At 60.3% G+C, this 18,015-nt stretch overlaps 1 protein-coding gene across 2 annotated transcripts; it reads right to left on the bottom strand.

Annotated features, from left to right (window-relative positions):
* Positions 1-17,698, bottom strand: FTSJ3 (FtsJ RNA 2'-O-methyltransferase 3). Of its 2 annotated transcripts, none has more exons than XM_073326014.2 (22): positions 17,595-17,698; positions 15,541-15,716; positions 15,146-15,251; positions 14,153-14,199; positions 13,844-13,923; positions 13,365-13,464; positions 12,652-12,846; positions 12,452-12,567; positions 10,381-10,485; positions 10,029-10,129; positions 9,861-9,941; positions 9,545-9,688; positions 8,610-8,745; positions 8,127-8,323; positions 7,164-7,275; positions 6,467-6,557; positions 5,872-6,031; positions 5,604-5,680; positions 4,388-4,490; positions 3,102-3,285; positions 2,891-2,985; positions 1-2,317 (listed from the first exon to the last, which is right to left on the bottom strand). In XM_073326014.2, the coding sequence occupies exons 2-22, from the start codon at positions 15,605-15,607 to the stop codon at positions 2,128-2,130; spliced, it is 2,487 nt and encodes an 828-aa protein (XP_073182115.1). In that variant the 5' UTR covers positions 15,608-15,716; positions 17,595-17,698; the 3' UTR covers positions 1-2,127. The 2 variants fall into 2 exon arrangements, with proteins under 2 accessions (XP_073182115.1, XP_073182116.1); XM_073326015.2 differs by lacking the exon at positions 17,595-17,698 and adding an exon at positions 15,808-16,110.
* Between the last annotated feature and the right edge of the window lie 317 nt (positions 17,699-18,015).

Here is an 18,015-nt window from a genome sequence, read left to right as displayed (position 1 = left end):
TGAGAGACAAAGAGCTCAATATATTTAGCTTAAGAGAGAGAAGGTTAAAGGGTGACTTGATTGCAATTTGTAAATATCGGGGAACATATATCCAATCTAGCAGAGAAAGGTCGAACACAATCCAATGGCTGGAAGTTGAAGCTTGACAGATTCAAACTGTAAATATGGTGTAAATTTTTTATAGTGAGGGTAATTAACCAACAATTTACCGAGGTTCGTGGTTGATTCCCCATCCCTGACCATTTGTAAATGAAGACGGGATGTTGTTCTAACAGATCGGCTCTGGGAATTATTTTGGGGCAGGTCTCTGGCCTTGCTATACAGGAGGCCAGACTGGATGATCACAATGGTCCCTTCTGGCCTTAGAGATTATGAATCCTGGTACAGGGGAGTAGGACTCTGAGGTGAGCAGTTTCTGTCTTCTCCAGGTACATGGGGGTTTAGTCCCCAGGATTTAAATTATGTTCCTCATGTGGGTCTACCATGCCTGGAACGACACACACTCTAAGTGTCTGTATTGTCTGGGTACACAGACACACATTAGAGCAGTGCAGGGACTTCAGAGGCCTCACAAAACAGGCTGTGAAAACCAGGGAGACTAGATGGAAGGTATTTCTCCTGGAGAAGTCTAGGAGGCCAGGCTCAGTCCCGAAAGAGATGCAGGATCCTCCCAGGACCGATCATCCTTGGGTAAAAAGTACCCTGGCAGCCATCTCTTCCACCTCTAAGGCTGTGCCTGCCCCGGTTAGAAACCTCGAGTGTGATGGACACCATCCTGCCAAGGAGCATGGGAGTAGATCTCCTCCCCAGCTGCCTGCTAAGTCACCTCTTTCTTTGTCACTTACGAAGGGCAGAGAGGATTTCACTTGGGGATGCCTCTTAGCACCACTGCTTCCGGCACAGTCATTGCTGCTGTGGGTGCAGTTGGCACCACTGTTTTCCGCACCGACCCATCGCCACCGGAGCTCTCACCTTCGTTGCGCCAGGTGCCGCTCTCCTCAGCGCCTCTGCTACCCGCACCTGTGGCCCGGACGTCCCATTTCCTGCACTGAGCATCCATCGCACGGGTCCTTCCCCCACACTTGGCAACAGTGCCATTCCAGGTGCAGGATAGACCCAGGCCTCCCGACCTCCCCAGTCCCAGGAGCTAGCACCCCACTGGCCACAATTCAGGGTGCTGCTCTGCAATTGAGGCCTTTCTCTGGAGTCACCAGCTCGGCTCCCTTTCCCCTATTGAGACAGGCAGGGCTGGGAGAGAGCCCCAAGAGGAGAGGCCACAGCTCATTTGGGGAGCTGCCCAATCTGATGCTGGCAGCTGCACCTGCTTTAGTGAGCTCTGACAGCAGCCCCAGCGTCCAGCTGGTACCGCAGCCAGGAGGCCGAAAGAGACACCCAGCCACAGAGCTAACAGAAGAGGCAGGATCCCCCGGCCGCAGTCTAGCGGAGCCATGGGGAACAGCAAACAGGCCCAGAGAACAGGGTTTAATTTCAGAGCAAGCTAGGAGTGCTGCATCCCCCAGTGAGACCAGACAGTGGAGATGAAAAAGGGACAGGGACGCCTCCCCCTGCCCAGCGTTAGCTCCTGCTTTCCCAGTGAACCCCCGCGCCATGCACTCAGTCTACAACCAAAGCAGGAAGCAATGCCGGACCGAGCTCCAAGGAGCCCCTGCTACTGGCCAGGCCACGGACTGCACAGGGATTGGCCCAGCGCAGGAAGCCTGGCTGAAAGCAACAGTCAAAGCAGCTTGTGAACCTCCTGGCCTTGCTCTCTGGGGGGACCGGGACATGCACACAGTGGGGTGCGGCTAGAAGGTGGATGTACAGAGTAGAATTGACAGCTGTGATGTCAACATAACCACAGGACCAGGGCTAACCAATCGTCTGGCACACAGCAAGCCTGGGAAGGGCGGTGGTGCCAGGAAGCTGAGGCTGGCATGGCCAGTTCCCGTGAGGCTGCAGACAGGAAGTGGCTCCATTGCCCATAGGAAGTGACCTCTTATGATCCAGAGCGTGTCTCCCTCCTCCTCTGGCTGAGGAGCCGGGGGCTCAGAAGTGGGCTGTCCAGCTACCCCAGCCTGGCACATGGTGCCAGGCGCCGGCCATGCCCAGCCCTCGGGGGCAGAGTCCTCACTTGCGGCGCCGTTTCGTCTTCTCTTTTCCTTTCTGAGCCCTCATGTCCTTCTTCATGCGGCTGTCCACCACCTTGAAGTGTCCCTTGACCCCTGCAGGGCGCCGCACGCGCCGGCCAACTCCCTTCTTGGCTACCAGGTAGGTGACCTCCCGCTTCTCCTTCCCCAGGCCGGCCTTCTTGTAGATGCTGCCAGAGGAGAGGGGAGAGAGGTTAGAGCAGAGACCTGCCCCCCCAGCCGCTTGCCCCCCGGGTGGGAACAAGCCCAAGGAGGAATCAGACCAACAGGGGGTGTCAATGTGACAGCTGGTGGGAGCAACTCCCAGCTCTGGATTCCACATGCTTCCCAGGGCATGAACTGCTCTGGGCTGAGCCCCCATCTCCACAGCCCTAAGAGCTGCCATGTCCTCCAGGGCTGCAGCCTCAGAAAAGCATGGGGACCCCCTTCCTGTCTGACCCCCACCACCTCTCCACCTTTGTTCTCAGCTGCCTCTTCAGCCCGTCCAGCCAGCCAGCATCCCACCCTCCCAGGTCACGGGCTGCACAACCCTCTTCTAAGAGCCCCCCCGGCTCAACGCCACTGCCCAATATTGGTGCCCCAAGCAGCAGGGGCCTGGCCAAGGCAGAGGTGGGGAGCTGAAACGACCCCTCGGGAGCCTCATGGCTGCTTGCCTGCCTGGCACGACTTCTGTTGTTCTGACAGATCCCAAGACAATCCAACCACCCCTTGCCCATGCCGTAGATCCCGACATCATAACTCACCTGCGCAGCTGGGCCACCTTTTCACGCTCTGAAATATCCACTGTGCTCACCACAGCCTCCGCCTTCTTCTTCATCTGTTCCATCTTCTTCAGCATCTGGGGGAGATGGGAGAGATTAGGGAGTAGCTGGGGGGGCCCGGGCAGGCGGGGAGAGAAGAGGGTAGGGGGAAGGGCAACTCCGCCCAGGGACGCAGGCCACGCAGCTCACTTACCCGCCGCTTCTTCCGGGCCTTGGCCTCTGCCACCTTTCTGATGGGGCGGGCGTTGATCTGGCACCAGCGCTGCCGGTACTCCTCCACCGTCTGCCGGTCCAGAGGCAGCTGCTTCCGGCGGTGCTGCTGTTCTTCCTGCTGGAACCACTCAGGCAGCTCCCCCTCCTCCTCGTTAAAGGCATACCTGGGGAAGGAGTGCCCCAGCTGACGGTGGGGCCCAAGGACAAGCAGAGGAGTAGCCCCTTCTCCTCCCCCGCCCCTGCCCCCAGCCTTGGGGCTAACAGACAGAAGACTCAGACTCATAGACATTAAGGTCAGAAGGGACCATTACGACCATCTAGTCTGACCTCCTGTGGCATAACGCAGGCCACAGAATCTCACCCACCCACCCACTCCTGCAATAAACCTCTCACCTATGTCTGAGCTACTGAAGTCCTAAAATCGTGGTTTAAAGACTTCAAGGAGCAGAGAATCCTCCAGCAAGTGAGCCGTGCCCCATGCTACAGAGGAAGGCAAAAAACCCCCAGGGCCTCTGCCAATCTGCCCTGGAGAAAAATTCCTTCCCGACCCCAAATATGGCAGTCAGCACGTGGGCAAGATTCACCAGCCAGATACCCAGGAAAGAATTCTCTATAGTAACTCAGATCCCACCCCATCTAACATCCCATCACAGGCCATTGGGCCTATTTACCATGAATAAAGATCAATTAATTGCCAAAATCATGTTATCCCATCATACCATCTCCTCCATAAACTTATCGAGTTTAATCTTGAAGCCAGATACATCTTTTGCCCCCACTGCTCCCCTTGGAAGGCTACTCCAAAACTTCACTCCTCTGATGGTTAGAAACCTTCGTCTAATTCCAAGTCTAAACTTCCTGATGGATATAAACTGGCCAGTTGTTCTTGTGTCCACATTGGTACTGAGCTTAAATAATTCCTCTCCCTCCCTGGTATATATCCCTCTGATATATTTATAGAAAGCAATCATATCTCCCCTCAGCCTTCTTTTGGTTAGGCTAAACAAGCCAAGCTCCTGACACCACCCCCACAGAAAGTGACCACCAGACACAACTCACACCCACAGGGCAGGAGAGAAGGGGTCAAATGAGGGCTCCACCTCCCGCAACACACCCTCTTCTCTACCCAAGAGGGAGCAACCAAGGGGGAACGGACCCCTCAAAATCACAGCTGTCTGCCCGCTCAGCGCCGCTGCTCCCCCCCCCACAGGAGCTACCCAGAGAAGCTGGTCGCCGCTGCCCCCATACTGACTGCTGCCCCGGTACCTGTTGAAGGAGTTGTCAATCAGGTCCCGCTTGGCTTTCCTGGAGGTGGCAATGACAGACCCCAGCGCGAGCCCCTCCGCATCCAGGACACGGGCTCGCTTCACTGTGTGTGTGGGGGGAGAGGGGGGGAGGAAGGAGAGAAGATGGACAAGTATGGGCTCAGGCTGCTACAAACCCTCCCACCTGGGCCCTGGCACCTCCATATATGAAACCGTTTACTCCTGAGAGAATTCTGCACCAAAACATGAAGAATTCTGCAAGTGGAGGCTCCCCAGCATGGCAGTGGGGAGGACAGGCCACTGGCTGCTCAGGGGTGGGAGATCACAGTGCAGCTCCCCCAGGACACAGACTCAGTGGTGAGGCTGCACCCAACCCTGATGCAGCGCAAGGACCAGGCCTGCCCCAGAAACACCCCAAGGCCCTGCCCCTCCATGCCAGGTGTGGGCAGGCAGGCTCAGCCCAGCAGAATCCAAGTGTGGAGGGGCTTAGCGTGGGGGGATCCAGGTGTGGGTTGAGAGGGTTCTGCGTGGGGCAATCTGGGTGCAGGCGGCTCAGTGGGGGATCAGGAGCAATGGTAATGGGACTCTGCAGGGGGGTCCAGGTGAAGGTGGTTGGGGCTCAGCGGGAGGGGGGGTCTGGGTTTGGAGGGTTCAGTGGGGTGGGGATCCAGGTGCAGCTGCTTGGGGCTCGTGGGATGAGGATCCAGGTGCAGGTGGCTCGTCAGGGTGGTCCAGGTGCAGGGGGAGCAATGGGTGCAGGATGCGTGGGGGAGGGGGGAATTTGCAGAGCTTCCTACAGCCAGGGGAGAAATCTGGGGGTGGCTCTGACAACCCCGGATGCTGTGCAGGGTAGGAGCCACCAGCCGGGTCTTCCCCAGTCCCGCCCCGTTCCCCACAGTGATTTACCTCTCTGCCGGCTGCCCTGGACACCCGAAACATACTGATGGGGAGGGTCACATGACGGCTCTTGTGGCTTCCCTTTACTTCCCTGTCAGAAAGTCATTTTTCTGCAGGGAAGCAAAGAAATCTGTGGGGCACAAACTCTGCGCATGCGCAGTGGTGCAGAATTCCCCCACGAGTAGAAACCTCCATGGCCAGATATCCGTGGCCTTATGCCCTGTGCCCACCACCCAGCCCTGAGCTCCATGCTGGTGTCCAGGGGTGCAGACACCCCAGCAGGGCTGCCTTTCCCTGCACAGAGCCCCCACTCAACTCACCTGGGTCCTCAATGGGCACCACCTCGAAGCCACCTGGCTCAACCAGCGCCCGCTTCCTTCCCTTCTGTGACGTCTCCCTGGGGGGAAGACAGGAGCTGTCACTGCCGCTCATACAGTGTCTCCCAAGGCAAGGGTGCTCAGGACTGGGGGGGAGGGGCAGCCCCCCCAGCTCATCCCTCCCACTGCGTAGAGTCTGGGGGCCTGGGGCCCTGCTACACCCACCCTGCCCCCACACCAGGCAGGCCAGCGACCCCCATTTGCTCCTCACCTCTCCTCATCGCTGCTGCTGTCAGAGTCGTCTTCGCCACTGCTCCCCCCGCCCTGGGCTTCGCTGGGACCAGCCCCTACGGCTGCTCTGGACCCCACCTCTGCTGCAGCTGCATCCTGGGATGGGGGCAGCTTCTTCTGCTCCTTCCCCTTCACATTCCCTGGGTGTGACAAGCAAGGCCAGTGGGTGAGGCGGACTGGAGGGCCCCCAAGAGAGCTCATTGCTGGGAGGGGCATTGCTGCTGGTCATGCTGATAAGAGGTAGTCCTGCTTCCCAGGGGCCCCAGCCACACCGGTTGAATGGACAGCATGGGGACGGCCTGTTAGCTGCAGGGGAGCCCTGCGCCCTGCCCTGTTTGGCTGGGCCCCTTTCCCTGGGGGCTGAGCCAGGGTCAAGCTTGTCTCACCAGACACTCCCCCCATTCAGGTGGTCCCGAGAGCAAGCCGGGGACCCAGAGCTCCAATTGCTTCTGTGACCTTGTGGCCAGTTCCTCACCTGGACAATGGGGGCCCAGCTTCCTCCTGGGCTTGGCTGCCAAGGGTGCTACCCCCAGCGACAGCAGGCCTTGTGCATCACACCATGGCCCCCTTCTCACCTGGCGGCGGCTCCTTCCTCTCAGACAGCACCTGCGTCTGGCTGATCTCCAGGGCCTCGTCTGCGTCGTCCTCAATGCCGGCAAAGACCTCCTAGGGACAGGGAGCGCTCAATCACAGAAGGCAGGGCTGAGCTGGCAGGGAGGTGGGGGGCAAGAGACACGTGAATGGCAGGGAGCTGGCGGAGGAGGGGGCAGCGGGAAACACATGGGTGGCAGGGAGCTGGAGGGGAGAGACACATGGGTGGCAGGGAGCTGGCCGGGGGGCAATGAGAGACACGTGGGTGGCAGGGAGCTGGCAGGGATGGAGGGGGCAGCGAGAGACACGTGGGTGGCTGGCAGGAGGGGGCAAGGACACAGGCCCTCATGCGTGGGCTGTTTCCACTGTGCTCCCCACTCTCCCCCCTGGGGTCCCTGAAGCCCACGTGGGGAGACTCTGGCCCCTGTAATTCCCCAGCCCTGCGGCTGCCCAGCCCCAGGCAGGCCTCCCTGGGGGAGCTCAGGAGTCTCCTGCCAGCCATTAGTACCACAGCTCACATGTGCTGTGCTGCCACCAGAGAGCGACAGGCCAGAGCCAGCGCACACCTATCTCCAGCCAGCAGAGGGTGGGTGAACCCAGGTGAGGCTGGAGCCGCTGCACAGGGGCTGGGACACCCCCCACCCCAGGGCCTGGCCCTTCCTGGCCAGCGGGGGCACTCACCTTCCTGAACCACAGGGTGGTCTGCCTCTCGTCCAGCACCGACTTCTCCTCCAGGGGCACCAGCAGGGGATTCTCCTCCCCCTCCTCCTCTGCCAGCTGCTGGAAGGTCCCTCTGCAACACAGCCAGCCGGGCACGCTCAGCCCTGGCCCCACGGACAGGGACCCAGCAGGGGCAGCCAGGCTGCTTCACACAGGGCTCCCCGAGGCGGGGCACTCAGCAGAGCTGCCCACCTGGCTACAACCCCTAGGAAATGGGGCAGAAGCTCCCACTGCAACAGTGCTGCAAGGGTTAAGGGCCAACCAGGCCGACTCCATCCGCCTGGTCATCACCCCAGCCAGTCTCAGCGCCTCCTACTGGGAGCCCAGAGTGGAGGGGCTGTCGTTTGCCCAGCACTCCTCATGGCCATGGCCCTACCAAATTTACATCATTTTCGTAAATTTCAGTCACAGCATTTTAAAAAGCTTGAATGTCACGGTTTCAGATACTTAAATTTCATGGTGTTGTAACAAAGCATGAATATGTATTTAAAAATGGCAAAATATAAACATGTAAAGCCCCCGCCAATCCTCCCCCCCAAAAGGTGATGACCCCCCAATGCAGTGCCACTTCCGTGCTGCTGCTGGCGGCGGTGCTGCCTTCAGAGCTGGGCTGCCAGCCAGCAGCTGCCGCTCTCCAGCTGCCCAGCTCTGAAGGTGGTGCAGAAGTAGGAGGGGCAATGCTGGGAGCCACAGTTTGCGAAACGCTGCTTAGGTAAAAAGTACACAAGAGACCAGATTTTACAGGGAAGACCAGATTTCATGGTCTAGGACGTGTTTTTCACGGACATGAATTTGGTAGCGCCCTACTCACGGCCAAGCTGGTCCAACCAGGGGGATTTTACTGCAGCTGCCAGGATCCCTCACCTGCCCTCCAGCCCCAGGGCAGGTGGGTGAGTGCCCCCTGCTCCCCACAACGGCTCTGACCTCTTTGGGCCCAGTCCCCGCTTGGCTTCCTGCGGCCGCTCCTCGATGTCGGCCAGCTCATCCGAGCCCAAGTCGCTGGCCAGAGACACATCGTCCGCGTCGTCCTGCTCCGAGAGGGCCACGTCATCCTCTTCATGTGGCGCCTCCAGGAAGGCATCAGCAGACGCCATATCACCCAGGGCCACCTCATTCAGCAGCTGAGGACCAGGGAGCGAGTTTCAGGAGCCAGGCCCCACAGAAATCAAATCATCCTGTCTCCTCTTCCTCTCCTGCCAGTTCCCCCTTTGGCCAGCCGCTCTCCCAGCCCAGCACCCACCTGGCCGGCCAACACCCCTGGAGTGCCCCCACCCGCCACGCTCCTAGCCCTGCTCACTCCCCGGTAGCCTCCTCATTGCTCACGGCCCACCAACCCTCCAGCTCTGCCCCGAGCAGACATTGGCCGTCACGCCGGTGGGGAGCCAGCTGTCGCCCCCGCAGCCTCACCCGGGTCTTGCCAATGGTTCTGAGGGAGAACATGCCAGTCTCGCCCTCGTCCGCGATGGAGACACCGGGCAGGTCCATCTTCAGCTCAATGCGCTCACGCTGCTTACGCTGCTCCTTCAGGATCTTCTTTTTCTTCCTGGGGGGAACCCCGCCGGGGGAGGGGTGTCATGCTGCAGCCAGTGCCCCACAGCTGCTGTCACAAGGATGGGAGCCCGGCTGCCCCAGCATGCCTCCCAGCGGGTCTGTCCGACTGCCCCCCCCAGATGGAGACCCCTGAGCTGCAGGGCTGGGCCCATAGCTCTCACAGCTCTCTACTGCTGCAGGGCCATGCTCTCCAGTCATGGGGGAAGGGGCACAATCCCCCTCACCCGAGGGCAACCATCATGCTGCGATAGAGCAGTGGGCTGCCACCAGGCAATGAGCTCCAGCTGCTGCTGGGGACACATGGAGCCGGGTCTTGTGGGGGGTGTCAGAGAAGGCCTGGCTGGCAGGATTCCTGGGTTCTATTCCCAGCTCTTCTGCAGACCTTGGGAACTTGGGCAAGTCACTTCACTCAGAGCCTCTGCTTCCCTCGCACACTGGGGTGGGCGAGCGTCTGAGCCAGGCTGGGGTCCCTGGGAAGGGCAGCAGTCCTGAGGCCAAAGGAAACTACTCCTGGAAATAGGTCTGAAGGGAGAGGAGCCATGGGGGGCACTCAAGGCACATAGGAGTACCGGGCGGGGAGGGGGGGAGGGTAGGCACCCAGGGAGCTTCCAGGGTGCCCAAGTATGGCAAGGGAGAGCCCCCTGCAGCATTTCTGCTGGCTGGACATCCCAGCCCAGCTGAGGATGAGCCCATCACATGCCTGAAAATAGCGGGAGCTCACAGCACTGAGCTTCCCCCACCCCTGGGTGCCCAGATCCCCTCGCTCAGCCCCCTAGGAAGGCAGCACTCACCTCTTCAGCTCAGCCACTTCCTCTGCCTTCAGCTCTGCCAGCCTCAGCTCCATCTCCTCCTCCTCAGCGGCTCCATCCCCAGCTGCTCCCGATGTCTTCCCGACCTCCTCCTCGCCGCCCTCCTCCTCCTCGCCGGAGCTCAAGCTGGCAGAAGATGGAGTCACTCAGCCTGGCCCTGCCCCACCAGCCAACCCTGGGCTAGGCTCCCCAGTGCAACCAGTTGGGGGGTACTAGCTACGGAGCTCCCGGTGTCACAGCACCCCCTGGTGTGCATGGAGGGGGCAGCTGAGGTTGGAAGCCACGTTTCTCGTCCTACCTGATGTCCAGCTCCTTGGCCTGCTCCTTCAGTTTTCTGGCCATAAAGCGACGGAGCTTCGTCCTCCAGTTCAGCAGGGCCCTGAGCAGAGAGGCAGCGAGTTAGAACCAGCCACCCCAGGCAATGCCAGACTCCCCAAGCCCAGGCCGCGTGCCCCTGCCCCCGTACCTGAGCTCCTTGCGGCCCAGCACACGGATGTCCCGGCAGCACTGGTGCAGCTCCTCGGTGGTGATGCTGTGCCGCTCCAGCTCGCTGTCCCCCAGCGTGATCTGCACAGGAGCCGAAGGGGAAAGGCTGCAGCTGCCTCCTTCCCGAGGCCCCGCAGCCCCCGCAACCCTTCCCTGCCCCAAGCCCAAGGTCAGGGCCACGGGTCCCACCTGCAAGCCCCTGGGTGCTGCTAAGTGCACTGCAGGCGTCCAGCAGAGGGGCTGAGCCGAGCCCAGCACACATGCCCAGGGTCCAGCCTGTGGGCCCTGCCTTCTCCGCTCCCACAGGGGCCAGCCATGCCCTGGGCACTCACCTCGTTGGCCTTGGAGAGAAAATCCACAGGGTTGGGGGCCTTGAGGAAATCCATCAGCGTGAAGCGGTGATAGAGCGTTGTGTCACCTTCCGCGTATCCCTCCGCCTGTGAGACGGGAGAGCGGGGTCAGAGCCGTACGTTCACGGCAGGGCCATCAGATCAGCTAGCCTGACCTCTGGCCTAGCCCAGCTGCTTCACTTCCCCCCTCACGCCCATATGGAACCCACGGCTTGTGGTGGCTAAAGTGGGCAGTCTGCTCCAATGGCCAGTCGCCCGCTCAGGGAACACTTCCTGCCTCATTTCTAATTTGAATGTGCCTAACTTCAGCTTCCAGCCAGGGGTTCTCGTTTTGCCTGTCGCCCTTAACGAGCCTGTTAGTCGCCAGTATTTTCTCCCCGTGAAGATTAAATCACTGTCGTCATGACAACTCTCAGTCTGCTCTGGGATCAGCGAAACAGAGTGAGCTCTGCGTGTCACTCTCTGGCCTCTTCACCAGCCCCCGAATCGGTTTTGTGGCTCTTTTCTGCACCCTCTCGAATACGTCAACACCTTTTCGAATGCGGACCCCTGACTGGGGTGCGATCTCCAGCGTCGATCCCAGCAGTGCCATACAGAACTCTGCTTCAACTCCCCTCTTCACACAGCCACGGGTCACATCAGCATCACACCTGGAGCTCCCGGGCAGCTACTTGTCCACGAGCACTCCTAGGTCCTGTCCAGAGTCCCTGCTTTCCAGGACACAGGCCCCCATTCTGCAGGTACGGCCCTAGACACATGACCTTGCTTTTGGCTGAATTAAAACACCTGGTGTTTGAATGGGTCCAGATCACCCTGCGATCCTGATCGCTCCATAGCGCTACCCTGTCCCAATCGGTATGTCTCAATCCACAAATCTTTGGCTCAGTTGCACCTTTGCTATTTGCTTCCCGACTGATGAAAACTTTGAATGAGGTCAGGCCTAGTACCAGTCCCTGTGGAACCTCACTGGACACTCGCCCATTAGATGACGATGCCATACGGACAAACACTTTCTGAGATCTGTCAGTTCCCCAGATCTTAATCCACTCACTGAGTGCTTCGCAGGTACCGCTCAGTGCTACGTTTTTAGTTAGCCTGTTGTGCAGTACTAAGACAAGAACCTTTCGAAGAATGAAATCAGGTTTGTTTGACAAGAACCCCCCCACCACCACCACCAAATCACGCTGACTGGCATGAATTAACATCAGTAGGCTAGAGATTTTCTCAGCCCGCTCTTTTATGACTTTTTGGGTGCTAGTTATTTGCTACTGACTTGCTGATTTTAAAATGTTTGTTCCTAGTAGATAATTTTTAACATCCACCTTGGTTACTAATGGACTAGAAACTACTTCACCATCCTCATGTAATACGATAACATAATCCTGCTTCTTGCCAAATACACAAATATTCATTAAACACTTTTCTGCCTTTTCTATATTAATAACTTGGCCATCTCCCCCGCGTGTAATAGGCCTATACCATTGCTAGCATTTATTTTATTTCTAATATCCTTAAACTCTTTATTGTCCTTAGCTCTGCAAACCAGGGAGTTTACCCTGATCTCTTTAGCTTCCCTTATCAATTTTCTACCCTCCATAACTTTGAATTCATATCCATTGCTATGCATTTCCCCTTTTTTCCCCATGTGTTATATATTGCTTTTTTATGTCTAATTGTCACTTTCTCTTCACCACTGAACCAGGATGGAATTTTAGACAAAATTCTTTCTTGATTGTAGAATTATGGCTTTTTGGCCACACCCTCTAAAAGGGCTCCCAATTTTCATTCGCCTGTCTACATTTTTCCTCCCAGGCAATTTCACTCATAGTTTTCCTCGGCATTGGGAAATTAGCGCGTTTGAAGTGCCAAGCATATATATTACTAGCCAGATGGGATAAGTAAGCAGCAGGCTCCACTCGGCAGGGTCCAAGTGCTACAGCCTCCCCCGGCCCCACTCTAAGCTGTGCACCCCTCTCCTCATCCCTGGGGGCTACTCTCTCTGACCCAAAGGACCTCCCCTCACAGCCAAGCCCCCCGGACTGCTCACTTGTACCTTTGGTTTCTTTTTGGTCACCAGCTCGCTCACAGATTTGGCCTGAATCTCAACTTCCTTGAAGGCAAATTTGGGATCAAAAAATTTGCTGTCAATTTTATCTGGGGACAGATATCCTGGGAGAGGGAAAAGGAAAGGATTAGAGATGTCAGCCAGTGACTCCCCCCCTTCCCACCCAGCAACCCCTGGCCCCAGCTCACCCTGGCAGACGACGAAGATCTCGGCCGACTCATTGCGGGAGGCCTGTGGCTTGGTGGCCTGCACCTTGCGAAAAAACTGCTGGAAGATCCACAGGAGGGGCTGGTAGTCGCGGGAGCGGAAGACTTTTGTGATAAACCAGCCACCCTTGGAAAGGAATTCACAGGCCAACTTCAGGGCCATGAGCGTCAGGTTGGCTGGAGTGAAGAATGGAGGTGGGTCAGTGCCATAGCCAACCCCATTGAGCCCTCGCTCCCAGTGGCTCCAAGCGCAGCAGGCCGGAGTGTGGCTAGGCAGTGGGATCCAGCTTGATTCTGGTTCCCACGGTGCCTGTCATTGTGGTACCTGAGGGGAAGGATAGGGCAGGGCCGGACTCAGCCCTGGGCCTGTTGAGGAAACAACTCCACAGACACTTGCCCGGCGCTGCAACTCGTGCTCCTTTCCCTCCCCTGGGACGTCTCCCACTTCCACGGGGCCCCGGCCTCCTGCCGCTCTCTGCACTGGAGCATCCGACCAACAGTGCCGGGCTACAGCCAGAGGGTCCCAATCCCTCGTAACTGGGCTGGCCCCAGCAGGCACTGGGGGACATGGGCGATGGGACACAGGACTGCTGAGCTGGACGCAGGGACTGCGCTGCAGCTCCAGGGTGCAAGGGATGGAGCTGAACCCTCGACTATCACAGGGACCAGTGCTGCCAGTCGAGTGGGGGACGTACCTTGGGAATATGCATCATGCACCCAGCTGGCCCCCACATTGGGGGCCCCGTCGTTCAGCACCACGTCCACCTTCCACGTCTGCAGTTCCTTGCGCACGGCCTGGGGGGCGAGGGCAGGGGGTGAGCCTGGGACACCCTCCCTGCCAGGACAGTCCCCCTCACATTCCCTACAGCAGAGTGGGGGAAGGGGGCGAGGGCACACAGTGAGCCCACCGCCCCTCTCCCCACGCCAGGCCTCTCCACCAACACCCCAAGACCAACGCTCCCGCTTGCCTACAGAATCTGTGCACCAGCACTGAGTGGCCGAGCCACTCCCCCCAAGGGAAACCAGGGTTGGTGGCTCAGGGATCCCACCACAGAGACGCCTCTGGGGGGCGGGTGGACATGGTGCCCCCAATTCCCCCAGAAAAAAGGCCAGGAGAGATGCGCTAAAGCATCTGGCTGTTGGGGTTCAGGAGGTGTTGTGGGGTGGGAATTACCTGGTGACACTTCTCCGTGGTGATGTCCTCCTGCAGCGTCACCACGTTGGGGATGGGCTTAATGGGGACCAAATCCACCCCTAGGAGAGAGAGACTGCTGAGACTGCATCTGCTGGACCCCCTCCCCCAACGGGGGTGCTGTCCCGTTCTCAACAGCCCTCAACTCCCATGAGGGGTGGCATCCGCCCCAGTCATCAGGAGGGACAGTGTCCCCTTCCCAACCAGCCCCTCAGCAACTGCCCCTTCTCTCCTAGGCCCAGCCCCCCAGGCATCCTGTCCTGCCCCCGGACCCACGCTCCCATCACTCACCAATAATGAGGCTCGAAACTGGCATGAACTTGGAGGCCACCTGCAGCCTGTGGAGAGGAGAGAGGGCCAGAGACAGCGTAAGGCCTCAGCTTCCTCCTTCGCCCCCCGTAATGACCCACACAGCCCCCCATCACAGGAAAGGAAACAAGTCCCACAGGACTGACTCTGACAGAGGAGAAACCCAAGAGGTGTGGGGCTCCGCAACCATCCCTTGGGGTCTGGCACCCCAATGAGTCTCTACGCAGCCCACAGATATGGCTGTTTGGGGTCACCCCCACTCCAGGCTGGTCCGAGACTGGGTGGAGGGCATAGTGGGGGGTCCAGCCTGGAGGGTCTGGTAGCATAGGGAGCTGCTCCCCTGACTCACAGCAACCCCGCCCAGTCCACGCTGCCTCGGCTGGGAACAGATGTGTTGCCATGGAGGACTCTACCCTCATCTTTCATGGGGAGACACCTGCAATACCTCATCTGGCAGAGCCAGAGCAGGGAGAGCTCCCTGCGGTCCCTAAGGACAGGCAATGCACCACCAGCAGCTCCAGGCCTGGGTGCTGATCTCTTGCCAGCGACTGCCTGCTCTTGGGAGCTGCCCACTACCGGACAGTCACCCAGGGTTTGGGACAGGATAGCTCTGGCGTCTCCTGGAGTGCCACGAATTGCCCCCTGGCAGCAGCCTGCCATGGCCACAAGGCTGTTTGCCAGCCCGGGGGGGCGGGGATGTTGGACAGTGCGTGTCCGCCGCACAATTGCTCTTCTGCCCCAAGACTCAGTTTGTTAGCCACTGCTGGTGCCCAGGAAGTAGACAGGGCTGCACATGGGCTCTGGGCCTTCCCAAAATGTAAGTGAGCGGGCTGGAGCTCTGCCAAGCCAGCCAGGACATTCCTGCCTCCTGTCACCAAGGGGCCCCCGGGGTACCTGCCAGCCCCCGTTCCAAGAGCCGGGGGGCAGGGGGGTCCCCTGGGTTCTGACGGGGCAGCTGTGGCCCCTGACACTCACCAGCCGCCAGGGGCTGCACACAAGTCCAGCAGTGCGCGGGATTTTGGCAGGAACTGGAACTTCCGGTTGAGCTGAATCAGCTTGAACGAGGATCGTGAGCGAAAGCCTAAAGGGAGGGACAGTCATAGCTTTTCAGGGTGAGTCCCAGCTCTGCACTCTGCAGCTCCAAGGGGGACAAGACCAGCTTGGTGCCTGTCACAAACTCCCCAGCAGCCGCTGCAGGGCAGGAAGTGTGGAAACAAACAGAACAACTTATGGCAGGGAGCACAGCCCAGGCCGGGCCATGCGTGGGAGGTCGTGGCCCAGGAGAGGTAGGATGTGGGTGCTGAGGGGCAGAGTCACATCTCAGGAGAGATGCCCCCAGAACTCAGATACTGACCCTTGCCCCCGCTCACCTGTCTCCTTGGCCAGGCGGTAGAACTTGTCCCGGCGGCTCTTCCCCACTTTGCCCTTCTTGCCCATGCTGGGGGGTGAAGGAGCCCGTAGGCTCGCTCAGGCCCAGAGTCTCTGCTCGCTCTTTGACAGGCGGGGGAGCCCCACAATCAGTCGCAGGCAGCAGTGCACACGCCTTCTGTGGAGAGAGGGGAAGCGGCAGCAGGCTGAACCCAAAGTCCAAATTGTCCCTCAGTGGCTCTGAACACCCCTGGGGGCACGTCACTCACCCCAACACTGGGCTGGGGGAAGGGAGGTCTCTCCCATCCCATTCTCTGCAGCTGCTCGCCAAGCCAGACTGCTACAGATCAAAGAGTGAGTAACCCCATGACTCCACCCAAGGCCCCACATCCCCATGCTGCCCCACCAGTACCGCAGTTCCAAACCCACTGCTGTCTACAGTAGGACAACCCTCTAGATGCATTTAGTCCCCGCACCCTGCAAAAAAAATCTACATGGCTAGATATGGGCCCCCCCCACACTGTGACGCCAAGCTCCAAAGCAACCCGTACCCACCCGCCTCCCACTGAGTAGCAGCTGAGTGGGGCTAGGACCCATCAGACCCCCAGCCAAATCCCCCCACCCCATCAAACCTCCCCATGTCCCCGCACCCCCCCCGCAAATCCCCCCACCCCAGCAAACCTCCCCGTGTCCCCGCACCCCCCCCCGCAAATCCCCCCACCCCAGCAAACCTCCCCGTGTCCCCCGCACCTTCCCGTGTCCCCGCACCCCCCCGCAAAATCCCCCCACCCCAGCAAACCTCCCCGTGTCCCCGCACCCCCCCCGCAAATCCCCCCACCCCAGCAAACCTCCCCGTGTCCCCGCACCCCCCCGCAAATCCCCCCACCCCAGCAAAACCCCGTGTCCCCGCACCCCCCCACCCCAGCAAACCTCCCCGTGTCCCCGCACCCCCCCCGCAAATCCCCCCACCCCAGCAAACCTCCCCGTGTCCCCGCACCCCCCCCGCAAATCCCCCCACCCCAGCAAACCTCCCCGTGTCCCCGCACCCCCCCGCAAATCCCCCCACCCCAGCAAAACCCCGTGTCCCCGCACCCCCCCCGCAAATCCCCCCACCCCAGCAAACCTCCCCGTGTCCCCGCACCCCCCCGCAAATCCCCCCACCCCAGCAAACCTCCCCGTGTCCCCGCACCCCCCCCACCGCAAATCCCCCCACCCCAGCAAAACCCCGTGTCCCCGCACCCCCCCGCAAATCCCCCCACCCCAGCAAAACCCCGTGTCCCCGCACCCCCCCCGCAAATCCCCCCACCCCAGCAAACCTCCCCGTGTCCCCGCACCCCCCCGCAAATCCCCCCACCCCAGCAAACCTCCCCGTGTCCCCGCACCCCCCCCACCGCAAATCCCCCCACCCCAGCAAAACCCCGTGTCCCCGCACCCCCCCCGCAAATCCCCCCACCCCAGCAAAACCCCGTGTCCCCGCACCCCCCCCGCAAATCCCCCCACCCCAGCAAACCTCCCCGTGTCCCCGCACCCCCCCGCAAATCCCCCCACCCCAGCAAACCTCCCCGTGTCCCCGCACCCCCCCGCAAATCCCCCCACCCCAGCAAACCTCCCCGTGTCCCCGCACCCCCCCCCGCAAATCCCCCCACCCCAGCAAACCTCCCCGTGTCCCCGCACCCCCCCCACCGCAAATCCCCCCACCCCAGCAAAACCCCGTGTCCCCGCACCCCCCCCGCAAATCCCCCCACCCCAGCAAACCCCCGTGTCCCCGCACCCCCCCCGCAAATCCCCCCACCCCAGCAAACCTCCCCGTGTCCCCGCACCCACCCCCGCAAATCCCCCCACCCCAGCAAACCTCCCCGGGTCCCCGCACCCCCCCGCAAATCCCCCCACCCCAGCAAACCTCCCCGTGTCCCCGCACCCCCCCGCAAATCCCCCCACCCCAGCAAATCCCTGCACCTCCCCCCCACTACTGCCCCGGCGCTGGGGGGCGCTGCTCGCGGACACAGGGTCACAGCCCGATCCCGCGTGACCGACCGGGCACCTGACCCCGACTCACCCCCACCCCGACCCGGCTGGCGGTGCGGGCAGTTTGCACGCCACATGCACGCGGCACGCTACTTCCCACACTGCCCCCACGCGCACCGTCACTTCCGTTTCCGTCACGACGCTGCCCAGCCGCCATCTTGTGAGTGGCGCCCAAGCACTGAGGCCGCCCGGCGGAGCTGGGCAGGCAGTGGAACATGGCGCACAGGGAGGACTGAGGGGAACATTCACATCAGGGGGTTCCCCTTCTCCCTACAAGACCGAAGATTACTGGAGAGACCCTACCAAGATGGCGGCTAAGGACGGGTGGAGGCGGCCATCTTAGGTGTGGTCATTTGAGCCCGGAAGCGACTTGCGTGTTTTGAGTGGTCATAGTCAGAGAAAGGAAATGACGACTACGCTCTTCTTGCGCGTGCGCACGGGGAAAGGGTCGG

Source organism: Lepidochelys kempii, chromosome 27 (genome assembly GCF_965140285.1).
Source record: "Lepidochelys kempii isolate rLepKem1 chromosome 27, rLepKem1.hap1, whole genome shotgun sequence".
In the NCBI taxonomy this organism is placed as follows: Eukaryota; Metazoa; Chordata; order Testudines; family Cheloniidae; genus Lepidochelys; species Lepidochelys kempii.
Note: the sequence above shows the minus strand (reverse complement) of the source record. Positions and strands in the feature narration are given on the sequence as shown.